Source organism: Chelon labrosus, assembly GCF_963514085.1.
Source record: "Chelon labrosus genome assembly, chromosome: 10".
NCBI lineage: Eukaryota > Metazoa > Chordata > Actinopteri > Mugiliformes > Mugilidae > Chelon > Chelon labrosus.
The window spans coordinates 6,583,958-6,606,528 of NC_140360.1; the positions used below are offsets into that span (position 1 = coordinate 6,583,958).

General features: G+C 44.9%; 1 protein-coding gene across 2 annotated transcripts in view; it reads right to left on the minus strand.

Annotated features, from left to right (window-relative positions):
• Window positions 1-12,405: 12,405 nt before the first annotated feature.
• atp2b3b (ATPase plasma membrane Ca2+ transporting 3b) overlaps window positions 12,406-22,571 on the minus strand; it is a gene marked incomplete at both ends in the record, with an annotated part of 39,176 nt that continues 29,010 nt past the window's right edge. For both annotated transcript variants that reach the window (XM_084552909.1, XM_084552908.1), the window contains 3 exons: window positions 12,406-12,945; window positions 20,863-21,045; window positions 21,585-21,692. In XM_084552909.1, coding sequence (XP_084409035.1) covers window positions 12,406-12,945; window positions 20,863-21,045; window positions 21,585-21,692 — 831 coding nt within the window. The remainder of the gene's footprint in view (window positions 12,946-20,862; window positions 21,046-21,584; window positions 21,693-22,571) is intronic.

Sequence of the window (22,571 nt, forward strand, 5' to 3'; positions counted from 1 at the left end):
AAGGTCTATCTTTTCCTGAACATTTGGGTCACGTGGGGGTAAAGGTTGTCAGAACAATTGGCCGAGCCCTCATTTGACGGAAGTACAAAACATGAACTATAAGAGCCTCCTGTCCAGCTGTTTGCCCGTGTGCTTCAAGCCGTAGATACTTTCATTATTTTCTTAAAGGAGAACTCCGGCGCAAAATGAACCTGGGGTTAATAACACATGTGTACCGAGTTCGACCGTTCTCTGGTATTTGTTTTCATGTATTTGTTTTGTTAGTCAAATGTGACCAGTTTTCTTGCAAACCGCTAATTAGCGTACAACGCTAGCCTTCGGGGCACACCTACACATAAAAAGAATCGCTATTTCTATACCACTAACAAGGCTCACAATATCACCACACTTACACGGTAGCATAACTAGGGTCTCTACATGTAAACCGAAGCACTGAGAACTTTGCAAGTATACAGGCAGTTTATTAAAAAAGGAACACAGTACCGTTCATGTCTGGCTCGCATATCCAAGCGGGCGCCATCTTGGGGAAACTGAACTGTCTGTTGCCGGAAGAAAGCACTGAGAGCACTGAACGAAGAGAGTTCAGTTTCCCCAAGATGGCGCCCGCCTGGATATGCGAGCCAGACATGAACGGTACTGTGTTCCTTTTTTAATAAACTGCCTGTATACTTGCAAAGTTCTCAATGCTTCGGTTTACATGTAGAGACCCTAGTTATGCTACCGTGTAAGTGTGGTGATATTGTGAGCCTTGTTAGTGGTACAGAAATAGCGATTTCTTTTTATGTGTCGGTGTGCCCCGAAGGCTAGCGTTATACGCTAAATAGCGGTTTGCAAGAAAACTGGTCACATTTGACTAACAAAACAAATACATGAAAACAAATACCAGAGAACGGTCGAACTCGGTACACATGTGTTATTAACCCCTGGTTCATTTTGCGCCGGAGTTCCCCTTTAAATAAGGGCCATTCGTGGGCCCCGGTCAGCACTTAACTTAAGCTGTGCCACACTATGTCTTGGTGATGTGTTTTCTCTGCTACAGACCAGTGGACTGGTGCAAAGTCCTGCGTGTTATCAACCATGACCTCAGCCAACTAGCAGCTTTTTAGTTCTGTCACATGATTAAAGTTCATGTCCACTGCTCTGCACCTATACATCCCAGATCAATAATATTTACAACTATTTATTTAATTTTCATACACAGTCCCTTAGTCTCTGTGGTTCAGAAGTGATTGGACACTAGATCTAAAAGCCGTTCAGTGGACAGAGGACCATGTTACAGTTTGTCTAAATAGTCACTGACCCAATGATTCGGAACAATGAGAAATCAACGCAGCAGTTTGTGAAGGTAAAGAAGTTAAATGTTCTTGAGTGGCCGAATCAGTCGCCTGATCTCTACCCCTTATATTTCACTGTTTCTTTTTAAAAGGCCAATAAAGTGAATTTTACTTTTTACCTTACAAGTTTCAGCTACTCTGTCTCTGTAGCCTTCATCAGAGGTGTCACGTGATGTTGGTGTGACGTCGTCTGTGTTGGTCTATATGGAGTTTTCCATCCCACCTGATGCGTCAAACGTCAACACAGACGACGTCACACCAACATCACGTGACACCTCTGATGAAGGCTACAGAGACAGGGTAGCCGAAACTTGTAAGGTAAAAAGTAAAATTCACTTTATTGGCCTTTTAAAAAGAAACGGTGAAATATAAGTATTTAAGTAGGCAAAATGAACCTCTTCAATATGATCTCTGCCCCGTCCAGCTGCATTTTACTTTCTGAAGAAAGGCCCACAAACAACTGAAGACGGCGGCAGCAAAGAGGAAACCCATTGGTCATTGCCTGTTATGGAGTCCCAATGTATTAAACATCAACATTTTATTATGAGGTTTAGGAGTACAATTATAAATGAGCCCCAGCAAATGGGGAACAATGGTTGTAGTTCAACACCATTAATCCAATTTGAATGTGAACACCTGCAAAGCTAGGAGTCTGAACTTTAAAGCCATATTAATTGTATAATTCAAATTAAACTATTAAACTACTATTGCTCAACATTGGTTATTAATATTGTAGGGAGCAATAGTACAAGCGGTCACAATGAAAAGCTGCAGGCAGCAGACTGAGAATGTAGTTGGTGACCAGTGCACTAATTAAGCTAAATGTCTTCATCTAGCTGTGTGCTGTAGTGGAGAAAACACTCACACAGGGCAAGTGCAAATTAAAAATTTTACAGTGTCACATGAGGGGCGGAGTCAGGTTGTGGTAATAAAGTTTCCCAAAAAAATGGAAGTGAATGTAAATCTGGCTGTAATCCACATCACTAGTTTAAAAAGAAAAATTAAGGATGGATGATATACAAGCAGAAAGAGACTACACCGATCAGCCACAACATTATGACCACTGACAGGTGAAGTAAATAACATTATGACCATCTTGTGACAATACAGTGTTCTGCTGGGAAACTTCTGGACCTGGCATTCATTCATGTGGATGTTACTTACACATGTAGCACCCACCTAGACCAGACCAGGTACCTCCACCCCATAGCAATGACACTCCTTGATCAGTAGGATGCAGCCTGACACAGACACACACACACACACACACAAAAACACTTTAGGAACAACTAAAAAAAACGAAGAAATGAAGAACAGCACAAATTCACTAGATCCCAAACTGATCCAAGTATCTGTGGGATGATCCACAGAGGCCCCTCCCCTCAAAGACCCCCCCACTAATAACATTCTGTTACCAGACACCACAGGACACCCTCAGAAGGCCCATGTCCATTCTCTGACTAATCACAACTGTTTTGGAGGCACAAGGGAGACCTACACAATATTAGGAAGGTGGTCATAATGATATGCCTGATCGGTGTATGTTGTGGGTAGTGTGACTCGTCAGTATAGTTGAAGCTTGAAGGGTTGAAGTTGCCAAATGGCTGATGTGAAGCAGTGAGCTCTCCCAACAGTTTCTAGATGGAACAGATGATTGTTATCACTGAACAAAGGATGAATTCATAAATGTGAATCCAGACTCCTCCATAGACATCATCAATGATGGATGGTGTCAACATCAACGACACTGTCTGTTCATGTGTTTCTTGATAGCAGAATGTGAGGCTCAATGTTTTTGTGTTTCCCGTTTCCATGTAATAAGAAAACTAAATGCTCATGTTGTGCATAAACTTAAAAACAAATATTACATAATCAAAACTAGGAAATGCAAAGTAAGCATCCATGGTCAGTGATATCGTTTTAGAAAAAAGGGACCAAAGAGAGCAACTGGCCTAGACTGGTTTGCAGCACTGACAGCTCAACAGCTTGGGACACTGTTATTTAATCAATCTTCAGAATTGCAACCTTGAAGTGGAAAAGCAATGTTGTTATGACACAACTGAGACATGTTGTATTTTAAAGTGTCCTTCAGTGTCATTCAGATTTATAAGAATGAGCAGTTTTGGAAAAATCATCAGCACTCGTTCATTCATTCATTCATTCATCAAACGCCTGGTCCCATTATCTATTACTGCATATTCTCAGAAGGCTGTCATTGGGAAAGAGGCGGGACACACCCCAGACTTGTCATCACTCTTATCACAGAGCTTAACCCAGAGACTCGCATGCATTCACTCAACAAGCATGTCTTTGTAATTTGGGAAGAAGCCGGAGAACCTGGTGAAACCCCACAGTGGCCGTCCGGTCGGAGGCCAGAACCCTTCTTATCTGTGACGTAACCGCACTAACCACTACACCCCCTGTGCTACCCCTCCAACACTCCTCACGTGTCCCACAACAGGAAGCTGCAGCTATAGGGTGGACAGCCTGTCTGTCTGTGGCCAAACCAACCAGCAAATCTGATGTTCAGTAACATTTTTAAACACAAGTGCTGCAACTTACTGGGAGTCCTGCCGCCATAATGTTACCAGGCAACCAGTGGAGACCCAGACGTTACTGTGACTAAAAAAAAAAGACCCCCCACAGGACACCATAAGCAATACGATCTAGGAAAGTAATATGATGAAGGCTGTTAGCATGCAGGGGCAACCTCATGGGCTCTATCTTAGAAACCAGCCAACATCGCTACACAGTGAAGTAATCAGCAGGGAATCAGTCCAAAAACTGATGAATCTTGTTTTTAAAATAACAGGATTTTAATAAGGTGGTGCCTCCATCTTTGCATTTGCAGCCCCAGTGTGATTTGTTTTCCGTTTCTCACGCCAAACTTGATGAAAGTGCTGATTCGTTATTTCTGAAAATCACCGCCAACTGACAAAACGTCTGAGCAATCAGCGCTCTCTTCTCGGCCGAGAACGGCGTCTGCGTGGTGATTGCAAATTGAAGGAAGGCTTTGACTTGATTTGTACAAAACACTGAAACAAAGGCGACTTGATGGGAGAAAAAGAAAACCGGTCATTTTAAAGTACAGCCTGTGATTATGTCTGCTCTTCACTGTGTTCGTGCGTGGGCTGAAACTACATCCAAACAACAGCATGATCCTTAAAGGGAGACTAGAACCACTGTCATTGTCACTTCTAACTACAGTTTAAAGTATAGCAGTGATGCAGCAAATACATATTTATGCTTGACTGAAAATTCATAAGCAGAAATAAAACTTTCAGCATTGGTCTAGAAAAGCATCTGGGGGCTGGAGCCTATCCCAGCTGTCATTGGGCGAGAGGTGGGGTACACGCAAAGCAACGCAACGCACTGCAGAGCTTTATGAGTTGTTATTGATCTATTTGACCATTTCTGAATGTCTGCTTTGAGGAACAATCAAACCTGTATCGACCCCAAACACCAAGGACAGGTCTCCAGTCTGTCACAGGGCTAACACACACACAGAGAGAATCACCAATTAACCTAACCAGCATGTCTTTGGACGTTGGGAGGAAGCTGGAGTACCTGGAGAGAACCCACGCAGACACAGGGAGGACATGCAAACTCCACATAGAAAGGCCCCAGTCGGCTGATGGATTTGAACCCAGGACCTTCATGATAAACTAACATGAAATAAAGTTAAGTTAGCTGTCCCCAAATGTGGACATCATTCATGAAAGAGTTGAGGTAGGGACACGCCAAACCCATACCAGGGAACTGCCTGCAACTAAGGCTGACTGTGGCATCACTTCATGCCAGGAACTAAAAGTTGCACTGGAACAATACACAAAGACTACAGCACATATTTTATGTTCTTCATCATACCAGGAGGTGGCAGTAGTCACTAGAGAGTTACTATTAGCTGGAAGGGTAGAAAGCTAGGTATACTTACAGACACAGCTTGTCTCCTGAATCATGCTCAAATTGGTGTCGTTTACTCATTCTAGATGACCACGGGTGTTCAGCACAGTACTCAAACTCAATATTTTTGTAGTCTGTGGTTAGTTCAGACTTGCTAAGAGACTGACTCAGTGTGGTGCTTGGTATAGCCTGTACACTCCTGAAAGCTGAAAGCTCCTAAACTGGAACATGTGAGTATAAGAACTGGAAGATGGTGTACCTGGTCTGATGAATACTGTTGATGGTCGCTTACCTGGGGAACACATGGCACCAGGAAGCAGCCGGTGGAGGCGGTGTCATGCCGTGGAGGTTACTTTGACATATACCACCTACACAAGCATTGCTGCAAGACCATTGTCGCTTTCATGGAGCCGCTGTTCCCTGAAGTCGGTGGCCTCTTTCAGCAGGGTAACAACTCCCTGCCACAAAGCATAAACTGGTTCAAGAATGACTCGAGACACACAAAGATGAGTTCAAGGTGTTGACTTTGACCTCTAAATTCGAACATCTGTGGGAATGTGCTGGACGAACAAAAAATCTGATCCATGCAGGACTTAAAGGGGAACTACTATTTTTTTACAACCTGGACCTTATTCTACAAATCTACAAACCCAGATGATGATAACAGGTAACTCCGGACTCAGCGGGGAATAGAGTAAACGATCGTATTTTATGCCAGAAATAAGGTCCAGGTTGTAAAAAACAGTAGTTCCCCTCTAAAGCTTTACTCACTAATATAACTTTTGTGTAATTTGCAGTCGTTTGGGAGATATTTAGAGCAGCATTCACGTGCAGAATTTTCACATGGATCTAATATGCAGCTAAATTTGCTGCATTTTGGGACATTAAAGGGGAACTACTGTTTTTTTACAACCTGGACCTTATTTCTGGCATAAAATACTGTCGTTTACTCACCCATATAACTTTTGTGTAATTTGTAGTCGTTTGGGAGATATTTAGATCTGCGTATATCCATATAGTGGGAGTGACTGGGGCACCGAAACACAGCCTCTAAATAACGCATTATCTGCCGTGAAACTCGTTCATTTCACCAATATTTTGTTATGATACGCTAGTGCTATTCCCTGTTGAGTCCGGAGTTACCTATTATCATGTCATTTTTTTGCAACATAGCTGAATATTTTTCCGATTTTGAGGTTGTGGACGAACCGTAGCAGTAGCAAATTACAGGTAAACAAGCCAACCGCCGCGGGTGCGCACGGCACTCAGAGATGACATCATCCAGGTCAGAAGACAGGTAACTCCAGACTCAACAGGTAATAGCACTAGCGTATCACAACAAAATATTATTGAAATGAACGAGTTTCGTGGCAGATAATGCGTTATTTAGAGGCTGTGTTTCGGTGCCCCAGTCACTCCCACTATATGGATATACGCAGATCTAAATATCTCCCAAACGACTACAAATTACACAAAAGTTATATTGGTGAATAAACGATTGTATTTTATGCCAGAAATAAGGTCCAGGATGTAAAAAACAGTAGTTCCCCTTTAAAGCATCTGCTGCTAACTTCTTGGTGCGACGCCCTGACATATGAGGGCTGTTTTGGCGACAAAAGGGGGGACCTACACAATATTGTATGGGCCATAACGTTACGGCTGATAGGTGTATTTGTAGGTAAGTTCTTGGCCTGTGCACAAAAACCAATGGGGACAGACGCAACTTCCAAAACAGGACTTTTACAAACTGCAAAGCAATGCAACACAGTGCAGAGCTTTATGAGTTGTTATTGATCTGTTTGACCATTCCTCATGTCTGCTTTGGAAAGACCTGCAGACTTTCAGGAATAATCAAGCCCGTATCGACCCCAAACATCAAAGATTTTGAGGTGGACTCAGGGCAACGTGGTGATTTCTGATGAGAAACAATGAAGTGTCACAATCGCAGAGGTTTCAAAATGAAAGTACAGTTCTGCATCAGCGTGAACAAACAACACAGGACCCCACAGACTTTGTCAAAGTTATTATTGTAGAATACTTTGATGTATTTTTTCTTTCATACAGACAAAAGGTGTTGGACTTAATTCCCATTAAATTCTCTTAGATTTCCATACAGATTTAGTCTACAGTATACAGGTGTGTTCTTTCTCATATATAGATATTTATTCGCTTAAATAACAGGCAGGTAACTCTTTAATATATTCAATAGTCTTTATGGTTGTTTTTTTTTGTTGTTTTTTTTGGACTTTTTTCATTTCAGCACAGTTAAGGCTGCATTTTCTGTCTGTAGAACAGCACTGCGTTGTGCAAGAAGGGGGGGAGGGGGCCATTCCACACACAATATTTACAACAGTATGTATAATGAATAATGTAAAACCTCGATTCCCTCCCTTTTCGTAGCATGGCAGTAAATACTCGTGTCAGATCTAAAAGAGCAGCCTAAACAATGCACGGACACACTGCACTTCTGCGGTCTCTAGCTCTGCACCGCCCTCCCGGGTTCTCCGTCCTCCCTTGGGTCCCCGCCTTTGTCCGGTCCGTTAGATCGCAATGAGGTACGTTTGCATCCCCCTGTCCTCTATTTACAGAGCGGTCGTCTCTGGGTCTTTAGAGACTGTTAAGCGTCTCCACACCTCTGCACACTTCAGGGGCTGTTCAATTGGACAGAAAACACAGCCCTCGGAATATGCTCAGGAGAATGTGCAACTGTCTTTTTCCATCAGTGGGAGCACCGGTGGAGAAAATCAATAATAAGAATCATAATCATAATAATAATAATCATAATAATCATAATAATAATAATAATATACAAGCACTTCCATTTTGTTGTTCCTCTCTTTACAAAAAGCAATATAAGTAAAAGAAAGAAACATCAAAAATAAAAGTGTAACAGGAACATAGTACCTGTAAATCAAAGATGCACATGTGCACATTTGGGCGATCTGTACAGTAGTGGTGCCTTTGTACCATTTATAATTTTCGATAAATATATTGATTTTTCACATTTCCCATTCTGTGAAACTGTCTCACAACGTCATGATGTAATGTGGCTGGACGGATGGACGGAGATGGCTGTAACTGGACAGTCGAATTCACACCGCTGTGGGTTACTCTCCCCTCCCCCGCCCATCCCCTCCCCCTCCCCCGCCCCTCGACTGTCGTTTGGTTACTGTACGCAGAAAGCGCTGATGTAGCCGTGCTCAGAGGTGCTGAAATAGAATAGGTTAAGACTTGAACAAGATGTGTGTGTGTGTGTGTGTTTGCGATAGAGCAGATGTGGAGAGATTCTAGCACACAGAAGTGACAGTAGCCTAAATGATTTACCAACACATAAAGTGACATTAATGATACCAAATGCATGCTTCAAAACAGACAGACCAAATACGGTGCCGCCGCCGCTGCCGCCGCCTGCCCCGGGTTGGGTAAGGCCAGGGCGGCGACGACGACGATGATGATGATGGGCATTCAAGAAGACAGAGTTCTGTACAGGTAAGGGTGTTTCCCAGAGAGCCCTGCATGCATCCTGAAACAACTAGCAGGACAGACGTGTTCTTTCGCTGCGTCTGGATGTGTGGCGCGTCTATACCCCTACAGCTGGGCACAGGTGTTGACGTGGCAGCCTGTTGCATATTTTCTGCCCTTTTTATCGTCCCGACGGTGGGGCGGGACCGGCTGATAACTCTGAGGGGGGAGTTAGAGTCAGCAGAGGTGGGGGAGAGGGGAGGGGATCGGAGGGGAGGGTGTGGGGAGCAGGAAATGGGGAGGCCGAGGGGAGGGAATAATAGTTGCGCTGGGTTTGCATTGCTTTGCCTCCCGAGGCAACGTGAAGTCAGCGGTTCACCCGTACCTAGTGCAACATGGGATACAGGAGGGCGCTCTCACACCCGCTCTGGAATGTGATGCCTTTTGTTTGGAATGTATGTCCGTGGAATGTCGAGGTGGGGGGTCCGGTGAAGTGGCGGTGGATTTCACCCGTGGTCTTGTGGGCGGCGATCTGATATAATTTATATATTTTTTTTGTATTTTTTGTTGGAGGTGTGCTCATGCAGTGTTATTTACACTGGGCAGCTTGAACACAGTAAAGCATTACCATTATTTGCTTTCTCGCCACGAGTTAGATGAGGACAGTGATTGTTTAGCTGGTTAGCTTAAATTAGCAAACAACAGGGAAACAGCTAGCAGCACCTCTAAAGCTCACTGACTGACAGGGCTACTTCTCGGTTGTTTAATCCCGGAATCGACTGACCCCAACCCGGATATTATCCAACGTAACGTAAAAAAAAAAACACCTTCAGTTGACCATCTAGTCCTCCAGAGGTGTCAAACATATGGCCCAAGGGCCCAAACCGGCCCGCTAGAAGGTCTAATCTGGCCCGTGGCATGAATTTGCAAAGACCTTAGCTGCAATTTTTCAATAAAAGATTGCTGCTGTTCCTAATTTGTCCATGCACTGTCTGTACAGTTACGCGGACTATGTCTTCCCATGTCTTCATGTAGCTCCATGGCCCTGGAGGAACGTCCTCTCGTCTCACTATGTACTGCACGTGACAATAAAAAAACACTTTGACCCTATACCCTCAACTTTTGAAGAGTAACGGACAGAACTCAACACCCACAACTAAACAGCAGATGGCAGCGATGAGCCGAAATTACACTTATTTTTCTTAAGAAATTTCAGGTTTGTTCAAAGCATAGTTCATTAAATGTATTGTTGTTGTTATTTAGAGGTTATTGTGCCATCGTGTTACTTGCCCGGCCTCCTTGAGATCAAACTGGGCTGCACGTGGCCCCCTGAACTAAAAAGGAGCCTGACCTGACCCCTGCTCTAGAGTTTCTGGAACAACTTCTACTTTACCTGAGACTTCTGGGCTATGTGTTTGAAGAAGTGTTATAAAATGAAAATGCCTTTTTACATTTTACACATCTTTACAGCAGCATACACACCCAAAACACTCAGACACCTCTGCAGAAGCAGAAATGAGATTTATGGAAGCTGTAATTATAAATAAATTGTAATTTATGCTAAAGCAACGCTCGCCAACGCTTATCATAAGACGATGAGCCTTCTATCTAGTGTAGGAGCAGCAGTGTCAAGCCATTGTCATGATAATCCTACAATCCCACCACATTTTGTCGGGCTTAAAAACCAAGCTGTGACGTGTTCATTGGTGAGCTTTAAATGTGCTGGTAGGCCCATCCTAGAGAGCCACGTTAGCTGTTTCCCCTTGTTTTTAAGCTATGCTAAGCTAAGCTAAGCTAAATCAACTCGCCGCTGGCTGTAGCCTCACGGTAAGGGCACTGACAGCGCAGTAGAGTAAATTCATACATTCCAGTTTTCTAAAGTGTCAACAAATTGCGAATCGTGACAACAGGGAATCCAGTAGGACACAACACATAAGCTGTCATCGGTCGCAACTCGTGGATCTGTGGGAGCCTTCGGGCCTAAACGCCGATATTAGACGAGAGTTCTGTTCTTCTCTACGACAGAAATGACGGGACTCGACTATCCGATTGATCAAACGAAATGGAGCAGGCGCGCTGGTTACGTGATGAGGACGGGCCCAGCGGCACGTGAGCAGGAGCGGCTTTGACGTGAGTGCACGTTAGTCTTAAAGGGCCATCGCCTGTGCATTGCGTGTTTGATGGCATTTAAAGGGTTAATGCTTTACATGCACTCAGCGTTATTTTTTTTTTTTCCTTTTTCAATAAATAAATAAATAAATAAATAAATGAATAAATAAAAAGCTGACGCACACACACACACACATACACACCCGCTGACGAAAAGACCGTAAGGGACGACACAAAGGAAGCAAAGGAGGAACAGCAAGAGAGAGTACGATGCCCCGGGCGAAGGCCATAAATATAACCCACACACACACTCGTGTCGACATGGCGGGAGGCTGTAAAAGGAATTTTGTGCTGTAACTGAGTATGTGTGCACAAATTAAACATGACTGTCCCACGCACTGTATCGTCTCGTAGCAGTGTTACAGATAACAGGTCATGTGGACGTATGGGGCGGCGTTCGGGGTTCTGGGCCGGAAACAAAAGAACAGTGATGGACATGGAGAGTCGTATGTTGATGCTTCCCAAACATTCAAATTATATAGACATATACTGTATATATATATATATATATATATGTGTGTGTGTGTGTGTGTGTACCCCCCTCACACCATTTAGTTTTTTGCAGCCATTCTATTTACTATTAAGTTTAAATGGACGGCATCTTTGTTTGCAGTTTCTGTTTTTGTTTTTTTTTTGTTTTTTGTTTTTTCCCGGAAGAGACAAGACAAAACACGCATACACACACTGAGAGAAAGAGGGGTGACGGAATTAAAATCAAAAAGTAAAAATACGCCAGGGTGAGACTGAATAAAGTGACGTGAAATGAAGAAATGAATGAGCACCATCATGTTGAGAAATTAAAAAAAGAAATGGAAAGGTCTAGTTAAAGCTGTAACAAAGCGTTTACTTATATCGCAAGCAAAGAAGTGACTTTAAAGCGGCCGTAGAGTCGAGCCTGGGTAAATGCCTGTGGTAGTGGGTGGGTGGGTGGGTGACGACAACACTAGTAATGAACACCGATAGAAACAGAATGGGTCAGGCCCCATAGCCACATGGCCCTGTCCCGCTGAAGCACTGAGGGACGTGTTGTTGTTTCTCTGGTTGTCTGTCTCCCTTCCCTCTCCGTCCCAACCGTCACTCAGGACAATGTAACGAGAGTAAACCTGTCTGTGGGTGGCAAGCATGTGGTCGGGTGGGGCCGGGTCAGGTCGGGTCAGGTGGGGTCGGGCCGGGGCGAGGAAGGGAAGGGTGCGCGATATTCCTCCAGAACCACAACAGATTCGGGGCTTTGTGGCTTTGTGGTTGGGTTTGGGGGCGTTGACGTGGTGAGGGAGGGGTCGGAGAGGGGGGGGTGAGGGTGGGGAGTCAGACTGAGAGGGCTAGAGCAAGGGCAAAGGGAGGGAAAGTTTACAACGTTCTCAGGGAGTCGCAAGCAGAAGTCTCCGGCCATTGTCCACTCCCTCCTGTGCCTCCCTCTTCCTTCGCTCCCCTCCTGTGATGCAAGGGAGATTGGATGAAAAATGTCATGTGTGCGCGCTCAGCCCTCTCTCGCGCTTCCCCCTTTCACAAAGACTCCCCACCCCCACGTTCAGCTCAGTTATAAGGAGGTCTCCACGCAGTAGAGGTGGGCCAGGTGAGGAGCGGAGGGTTTTACCGGTCTGTCCCTGCCATGGTAGTTATAGTGGTGTTGGTGGCGGTGATGGTGGTAGGGGCTCCGGTCGTAACGGATCACGGCGTCGATGCTGTTTTTCTCGCTGAGGGTGACCGTTGAGTCGCTGCTGCTGCTGCTGCTGTCGCCGCCGCTGCCGCTGCTGCTGCTGCTGTTGTTGTTGTTGTTTCGGTTGCATGGAGTCACCGGGAGGCTGTACTGGCGGTAGGGGCGGGTGGGGCGGGTGCGGGCCGGGGGCTGGGGCTGGGCGGGAGGGGGCGGCGGCTTGCGGAGGGCCGGGTGCAGGTGCTGGTATCTACTGAGCTCTGATTCGTCGTCCACGTCGGTGTCGTCGATCAGCGGGATGTTGTGGATGAGGTCGTTGATGAGGAACTCGGGGTGGGCCATGAAGTTGTGGATGGAGTTGCGAGATTCCGGTTTCTCCCGGCCCTCGTACAGCGAACTACGGAACGCTTTCACCACTCGCATCTGTCCGAGGAGAAGGAAGACAAGAGAGAGAGAGAGAGAGAGAGAGAGAGACAACACAAGACAGAGAGAGGACAAAGTCAGATATAAGAAAATGGAACAAAACTGGAGATAAGGGAAGCCCAGAGACAACAGACTTGTGTCTTCCAGCAGACAAACAGAGTGAAAGATAGACGGACACTCAGGGCCAGGTGGCGACAGTCAGAGTTTACAATGCTAGTATCTACGACCAGATGAGTTTTATTATTATATTACTGCCTCTACAAATGTCTAATTCATAGCTTCTCCGGAAGCTGGAACTAGTGAAAATGGGCAGTGCCACAGCAGAGCAGTCTTTTTGACTTAAAGACATATTTTGAAATCTTAGAAAAATGCTTATTTGCTCCCAAAACGAAGGGTTAGATGACAAAACTGGTACCACTCTACGTTTATGTACGTTTAAATGTGAAGCACACGGTCACCTTAGATTAGCATGAAGGCTGGAAGTAAGGAAACAGCTACCCTGGCTTGGCTTAAAGGTAAGAAAATACGTAATATATATATCTTTTACATGATCTGTACAAAAAGTGAAACCGTTTCCAGTTTTACTAGAGCCCGGCTAGCGGTTTCCTTCATGCTTTGTAGTGTTTAGGCTAAAGCTAAGCTAACTATTAGACATCTAACTCTTGGTATGAGCGCAAACAAGCTTTTTCTTTTTCAAATGTTTGCAAAAAAAATAATAAAAAAAAATGGATTCCACTCTCATGTCTGCTTTTCCGTACAGATGATTTAAAAAAGAGCACAACTTGGGCCAATCAGTTGCGCTAGTCATTCCTATAATCCCTGGTAACGCCGATATCTTCGTCTAGTCAAGTCAGCATCCACCTGATCCCGCGTGTCTCCGACAGACAAAAGTGAGGAAAAACAAAAACAAAAAAAGAAGAGTTTTTTTCGAAATGAGTTGGCTGATGACGTGTTTTTGTCAGTTCTCACACACCGAACAGACGTCAAAAAGAGCACTCGGTAGCCACCTTCACAAAGACCACAGAAGCTGCACACACTTCACATCATACACATGTGGCATTAAGATATATCTATCTATCTATATATATATATATTTATAGATAGACAGATAGATATATGTATGGGTGTGTGTGTGTGTGTGTGTGTGTGTATTGGGTGGTGGGCATGGGAGAAAACACTCATACTCCGTCACACTGGATCACATGCAGTGCACAGATGAGGATGGTAGTTAGCCACGAATGGAGAAGAAGCAGGAACGGTGTTAGTTGAATGTACGCTATATTAAGAGATTTGCCAGAACCTATAGCAGTGACCACACACGCACAAATAACACACACAAATAACACACAAACATGCATGCAGCAGCAGCAGCAGCAGCGGTGCAGTTTCCACTTTCGTTCGTTGGCGTCTGCTCGCATGCAGCAGGACACTTATCAGTCATGGCTGCTGTTTGTTAAAGAAGAGCTGGTTCGTACGCACAAAAACACATCAACAGCCAGACAGTGAATCAGTCAGACAGCGTCTCCATGTGCATACACACACACACACACACAGACACACATGCATATGTCCGTGCAACAGTGAGAGTCAGAGGAGAGCAACGTAATTGAAATGATGAGGCTGATGATGAAGTTGCTGCAGGATATATATATAAATAAAAAAATAAAATCTTGCAAGAAAAGAAAAGTGACATCACAGAGAATCAGCAGGTTAGAGAACAGTGTGTGATTGGTTAGATCAACAGAAACGGAAGGTGATTGGCTCTGAGGCCAGAGCGAAGCTGGGGCATCAGCCCTGTCACAAAGAGAGGCAGCCAGGTCATGCTGAATCAGATATTTGTCACTCTCTCTCTCTTTCTCTCTCAAACACACCAACACACACACACAGACATGAGTTCTATGAGTGGACTTTCAAGGTACGTTATGCAGTGTATGGTGTATGCGTGCATAAACACATTCCTTTGCCATGGCAGTTGGTCCATGCACCCTTCCCCCAAAGCCCAAAAAACAGAGGAGAAAAAAAGCAGCATGAGCTCAAAAGAAAACAGAGACAGTTCAATGCAGATATACTGACAGGCAGAAGGCAGGCCGAATCCTACACAGAGACCAGTTTGGCCAAAAGAGCTCAACGGAGAAACGGCTTTTATGTCGACCGGAGTCCAAACTGTGGCATCGTGAGAGGTGAAGGTCGGGCAGCTGAATGGTCAAGATCAAGCGCTGCAGTTGGCCAAACTATGATGGGTCTCTATGTATGACTCTGGCTCAGATGATAGACCGAGAGACAGACAGACAGACAGACAGACAGACAGACGTACAGACAGACAGACGGTCAAGCAGTAGGTTCAGTGCTTATCTGTTTTTCCAAAGAGCCTGTCAGACAGGAGAAAAACACCTCATGCAGACTGAGAAGGCTTCAGAATATTACTTTCTCACTTCGTCAGCGCTTGGTTTGTTTTCATTTGTTGTCTCAAAGGACGGAGTAAACTTTCGAGTATATAACGCCCACAGTGTGACCAGAGCGGCTCGGAGGTCAGGGCACTGCTGTTTTTTTTTTTTTTACTTATTCACCTCACCCACTTCCTTCCTTTCTCTCTTTCACCTCTCTCTCTCTCTCTCTCTCCCTCGCTCCCTGTTGGCTCTTTCAGCAGTGCTTAATGGAAAAACGTTGATGGTTAAACGTATGAGGAAGGTAGAGAGGCTGCTGTGTGCAAAACAACTGCTGATGGGAAGAGACTGCAACATAAATACGGGGGAAGCTGTGAGGTAGATAACCGGTTAATTAATGGCTCCCAATTCCCGCTGCGTAGCGCAACTCCGAGGAGAGCCAGCGCTTTGATGAGGTGACTGAGCTGTGATCCACGGCGAGGCCTTCTTTAATTCAGAGCGTATGTTCAACTCACAACCCGTTTGAGGAGCTAAGGGTGGGAGGCTTTGTTTGCATTGAACTAGCCCAGTCGGAAATGAAAACAAACTTGATCCGCAGATCAGATGTAAAGATCCAAGAGGGATCTCTAACGTCCAGCACAGCTCAGGTGGATGAAAGCATGAAACGCCGCCTTTGAGTTTCCTTCAGATATTCCCGGGGGTTTCTTTCTTACCCGGTGATGCTGCACGTGGCAGCAAAAGACAGGGAGGTGGTGTTGTCAGAACTTATGCGTACTGTACCGCAATGAGGCACAAGTCTGAAGGGGCCGGGTGGTAGGAGTGTAAAGGTAATGATCCTGAAGCTAAATGTGGCAAAGCAGCAGCAGTGCAGAGGGAGAGGTTTTTATGTGTATGTGCTTCGGGGGTTCCACTATTAGATCATATCATCAGACTTATCACAGGAACGTGACCAGACCAGAAGACCAGAATCAACAATGTGTTCTTGAAGGTCCTGAAACTGTAGTCTTCAGAAAAAACTATTCTAACAGGTGAAATTTAGCATTTTTTTTTAAAGACTATTCCATTAAAGAAAGTGTAAAACAGACTAACAACTCAGGATTGCTAATAAACTACAGTTACTGCCAAATTTTAATATAGATATAGTAGTATAATAGTAGGTTAGCATTGATGCCTCACAGCAAGAAGGTTCTGGGCTCGAATTCAGGCCGACTGGGGCTTCCTCCCACCGTCCAAAGACATGCTCGTTAGGTTCATTGGTGATTCTAAATTGGCCGTAGGTGTGAGTGTCCATGGTTGTCTGTCTCTTTGTGTTAGCTCTAAGATAGACTGGAGACCTGACCAGGGTGAACCCCGCCTCTCTCCAGCTGGGATAGGCTCCAGCAGACCCTTCACAGGACAAGCAGTTACAGAAGATGAGGTGTGCAGATTAGAGCTGCTGCTGGTTGTTATGCTGTCGCTAGGGCTGCTATCTCACCTGCATCTCATCATCCAATCAAGTTTGACTCTACTTAAGGACTTTCTACTCTCCCACTCATTGCCAGTTTGTCACCTAACTTCGTGGTAGTTACTGGTGAACCAGCTATTAATGTTTAGTCTATTTATGAAGCGCTTTTTCTACTTTCTAATGTACCTTCCTTGCCAGCCTGCTCCTGTCGACTGAACACTTGAGTCCTGTGCTCCGAGAGTTGTCTACAGCACAACATATTGCATTCGTTGACCATTTTCAGTCAAAAACTTGTTGTCAGTTTTTTTTTTTTTGTAATCTGGCTATGTGAGTTCTGTATATTGAACTATGTATTTCATACTGTGAACTCTGTATGTCTGGTATTTGGGGGGGGGGGGGTGGATGGGGTTTACAGTTCGTTTAGACTTATGTTATACTGTAAACTATGACTCGTAAAACTAAATAAAAATACCTTGATCAAAAAAAAAACTTGTTGTCAGTAAGCTACTCGAAGTGGCACGACGACATAAGTAAGAGTTACTTACTCTGTAACCCAGTATAATACTGTGGCTCACTGTGGCTGTCAGTGTCGGTCCACCACTCTGAGAAAAATGTCTCAGTGTAGATTTTACAGCATAACATTAGTCAGAAGGACACATCCATTGTTGGTTCTGGTCTTTGTCATGGGATTGGTGGACAATAAGATCACATACTGTAAGTTAAATCAAGTATTTCTGCAACTGGAAATGTGACCGTATCTGAATTTTAGCCAAAGCAAACAGGAGCAACAGGGGTCATTTCTTTGTATATTTATATATTTGATCATGGACTGCCTCCATACAGAATCCCTTTGAATTACTGTGAACGAGCAAGCAATTAACCGGCAGTAGTGGGTCTGAACCCTAGCTCCATACTTTGATTGTACATCCCTCCTTCCAGTAATTTCACGTGTTTGTTGCCTTCTATTGTGCCGCCAATGCCGCAGCAACGTCCTCTCCTTTTTTTATGTATTTATTTTAATTGCATTAAAGTGATGGAGTGAAGGATGCGCTTCCAAAGCACTCAAAGCCCATGTAAACTCAAAAATGTCTGTGCAGGAGGTGTCAGCGGCGCCGACTCGGGTCTCTTTGTATCTACACCTACGGGTGGTGGAGCAACGCAGGGGGTGGGGGGGTAGGAGGACAGCGTGGAATGGAAGGAGGGGGAAGGATGGACAGAAAAGGGAGGATAAAAGTAAGGAAGAATTAAGCAACTGAGAGGACGGATGGAGACAATCAAATGAAGAGACATGCATGCTACACCCACGCAACAGCCACGCGAGCGTATGGGCGCACACCCTCGAAACACACACAAGTCAAACTGCGGCTCTCAGATATGTCAGCCCCCCCCCCCCACCACCACCCCACCCGTGGACATCCTCTCAAACACACACACACACACACAGAACTGACATACGAAGAAATCAAGAGAAAACATGAGGGGCGGTCGCTACTCTAGTAAGGAGATGGTGAGATGAGGAACGAAAAAGGGATGAGGTAAGGTCCAAAAAAATGGGAAAAAACATGAAGAGAAAACCTCTAAAGAAATCTTATCGGTGTGCTACACAAGAGCCTGTATTTAGATCTGATACAATCTAAATACCTCTACAGAAGAACAACTCTACTCGTGAGGATTAGAACAATTAGAAGACATTTCATAAGATATCTCTGCAAACAGGGAACCTGTAATATCTCATAAATATAAAATAAGAAGAGAAAGAAGGAGAGAGAGAAGGAGAGAGAGATAAAAAAAAAACTTTTTGGAGACATCAGTGGGGCCAGACTTGTGACGTTGAAGCTGGAAATACTGTTACAGAAATAACCAACAACAATTGCAGCAAAAAACAAAAGTGAGAGGAGGAGCAGAAGAAGAGAAGCGAAAAGAGTGACAGAGGAAGAGGGAGATGTTTTAACCACCGGAGCCTCGGAAACAGCAGCGGTGCGCTCGCTACGGGGCTTTTATACTCGAAGGTTTACAGTTTTGGAGACTTGCAGAGGGAAGCCGTGTGAAAAAGCCATTTGGTAATGAGGAATGATTTCCACGGCCGTGGGAGTGTAATCACATCGTTTTCCCGAAGAGTCACGTAAATCTTACATCACTGCTACCGTCGTCTCGTATATTTTTTTTGTTCTTTCTTCTTGATATTAGTGATGTTAACAGCAAGGTCCAACCACATTAACCATGCTTGACCTCATTCACATACAGGAAATAACACACGGTGCAAGAGAAGCTGCCATTTGCTCTCTGAACGTTAACGTGTCCTCGCATTGTCGGCGTAATAAAAAGTGACTTTTTTTGTTTTTGCTCCTTTAAAACCTGAGTCACTTTCTTTCTTTTTTCTTTTTGCAAAACAATGCCGTGTGCCATTTCTGTCAGGACGCCTCAGACACAGAGAGAGAACAGGCAGCCACCTCCTGCACTGACCGACACTCAACAACAAAAACAGGAATCTGGCCTCGGGGGGGCGTGGGGTTTTCGGGCCAGACTAGATCAGACCAGAACTACACAGCCGCTCAGGACTGGGTGCTGTTTGAAAGGGAAAATAAGATCAAAAATAAATAAATAAATAAATAAATAAAATAATAAATAGAGGAGGACATTGCACACACACGAGCAGCGAGCGAGCCGGAGGGAGGAGGAGGAGGGGGGGGACACAACCACAGAGAATAAAAGATTCTGCAGTCCACGTGCCGTGCACCAGTGTTGTGTGTGTTTGTGTGTATGAATGAGTGTGTGTGTGAGAGAGAGAAAGTGACAACAAGTGTTTGTGTGTGTGTGTGTGTGTGTGCAGGTGTGTTTTATAAAGTGTGTGTATGTGTGTACATGCGTTCGGCGGACTCACTCCCGGGGGCAGGGCTGGTATTGGCTGTTGCGGTGGAGAGAGCTACGTGAGAGGGGGTAGAGATAGTGTTTACATCGTGGAGCTGACTGAGCACGGAGGAGCGCCGTCTCACCGCTCCCTGAAACGAACCGCTTCGCTTGAATGTGCTCACTACCTCCATCTGTAGGACAGAGACAAAACAGCAGCACTCAGTGAGGGCAGGAAAGTCGGGGTCTGGGGTTTTTCTGTGCGTATGCGTGTGCGTTGGGTCCCCTTAAAACATTCTCCTTTGCAAACGCGCATCAGGTGATGTGCACTACGACTACTTACTATAATATAAACAAATGTTTGCAACGATAGGCACTTTAAAGAGAGCGTCTGGACTGGCTCTAACTCTCCTCAGGAGGCAGCTAGCTCATCTTCGTTCATGTCGGTGCTGTCTCTTTTTTTAAAAGTCCATCCTCACACAAGGCCTAATCAAGTAATCAGCTCAGTCAGAAGTCAGGCTGCTTAGCATTCGCCTGTACTCAACATCCAAACACACACACACACACACAATCAGACAGCACGGCCTCGTGAGCGTCTAAAGTACCACTTCAGAGTCAGAGAGAGCCGTTTTCGCGAAGGGGTTTTTCGAGCGAAATCGGACGGGTGAGCTGTGTTGGAGAGAAGAAAACTTGAATCGTTATGTTTGGCACAATTCAGAAGAACAGCACAGACATGATGAGAGAGAGAAGGAGAGGAAGAGAAGGAGAGAAAGAGAGAGATGGACTTTTGAAGAGAAAGAACAAATGAGGTGCAGCGTTGAACAAAATTGCAATTGCTGTTGAAGAAGAATCAATACTGCAGGTTAAAGAAGGGAGTTCTTCCTTTTCAAAAGTCACTTCAGGGCAAGTGAACTTCATTGTCATTCGGACCGTACAGCAGGAGAGTGTACGGCAGAATGAAATTACAGTTAGTGTGTAAAGGTCATGATGCACACAGTTGGTTTAAGCAGCGGTAGAACAAGTTTCAGCAACAACAACCCCCCTTAATAATTTGCATTTTTACTCATAAGAACTCATATTCAGATTGTTATCCTCCTTACAATACATAATGATCCCCATTTATCTGTAATACACCTTAAACAAACTGTGTGTCATGACCGAGTGAAGCTTTGCTCGAGGTGTCCGGGGGAATCTGAGTGAGTGCTTCGGGGGCTTTTTGTCGCGGTTCCGGTCGGACGGTACCTGGGTCTGGATACGGTTGAGGCCTCTGAACCACAGGATCTGTCCGCGGCGCAGTTCTCTCTCGGCGCAGTCGATCTCTTCCTCGTCCTCCGCCAGATCCTCGCCTTCCTCCTCCCCGGGCTCCAGGCCCAGCCCCGCCTCCTTCAAGCACGGCAGCCGCTCTGTCGGTACTGTGGCGATCACCTGGAAGCCAGGTTTGTCAACAACGTGATATAACCCAATTTTCCTACATTATAAGATAATAATTCTTAAATATTTACCTTATATCAATACAAATCTATCTTCTTTTTAGTCTAGGAACACTAGTTTTGAGATATTTGTGGGTTCTTTAGGCTAAATACACCCGATCAGGCAAAACATTATGAGAGGGGGATAACATTGAGCATCTTGGGGCAATTCAGTGTTCTGCTGTGAAACTTTTGGACCTGGCATTCATTGGTGTGGATGTTACTTAGACATGTAGCACCCACCTAGACGTGGTGTTGACCTGGCCTCCAAATCCACTAGATCCCAAACAGATCAAGTGTCTGTGGGATGATCCACAGAGGCCCCTCCCCTCAATCCACAGGACTCAAAATCCCAAGGGAGACCAACACAATTTTAGGAAGTTGGTCGTAATGTTATGCCAGATCGGTGTATATCCCCCCATTTTAATATTTTCAGGTCTGCCAGCTTACACTTGCTGAATGTGGTTTGACTCAGCAGGCTGAAGAGCTGCTTACCTGCCCCCAGAGCAGCTCTCCAACTCCTACGAACAGACACCAGAGCCACTGTTCGATGTTGAGAGGGGCACAGCTGAAGGGCTTCCCTCCCCACTGGACGATGACGATCTGCAGCAGAAAACACGGCGACTAATGTCGTTAAATGTCACATGCGTACGAGCAGTGTTATAGGGAGAGGAGAAAACAGTGGAGCACAGTCGAGGTCTGCTGTAGTGTGTGTAACTCGAAACGACAAATCTCACATTATCACAAAGTTTTGCATTTTGTGGTTGAGCATTTAATTATTCAGTGTTGTTGTAGTTTTCACACATTCACTTGTCATCACTTTGTGTCTGTATACTACGAACACCGTGAAACATTACGTCAGATTGGATAATGTTGCTTTAACATCCCAAACTATTAAGAATTGGTCTTGGCTGCCAAATTATTTAAAGGAATTGTTGTCAATTTAGCAAAAATTTAGGCAACAGGCTCTTAGCAATCAAAGCTCACATGCTCACACACCAATATATATCCATAAACAATCTATCTCCCTTACAAATATATACAGTATGTATATACATACATATTTATTCTTGCTGCTAGTGGGACCTAGTGGGAGCAACAGTGTCTTCCTCAAGGACACTCTGACATGTGGTCCATGTGCCGGAGACCGAACTGCTGGTTCTTGGACAATCCGCTTTACCGATTGAGCCACAGCCAGTGCTTCTTAATGTAAGCACTGCCATTTCTATGTCAAACACGTCACGACCTTAAAGGGGGAACTACCGTTTTTTACAACCTGGACCTTATTTCTGGCATAAAATACGATCGTTTACTCACCCATATAACCTTGGTGACATTTCGAGATGATATTTACATCCGCGTATATCCATATAGTGGGAGTGACTGGGGCACCGAAACACAGCCTCTAAGTAACGCATTATCTGTAGCGAAACAGTTATCATCATCCGAGGTCTGTAGATTGACCTACATGGCTGAATATTT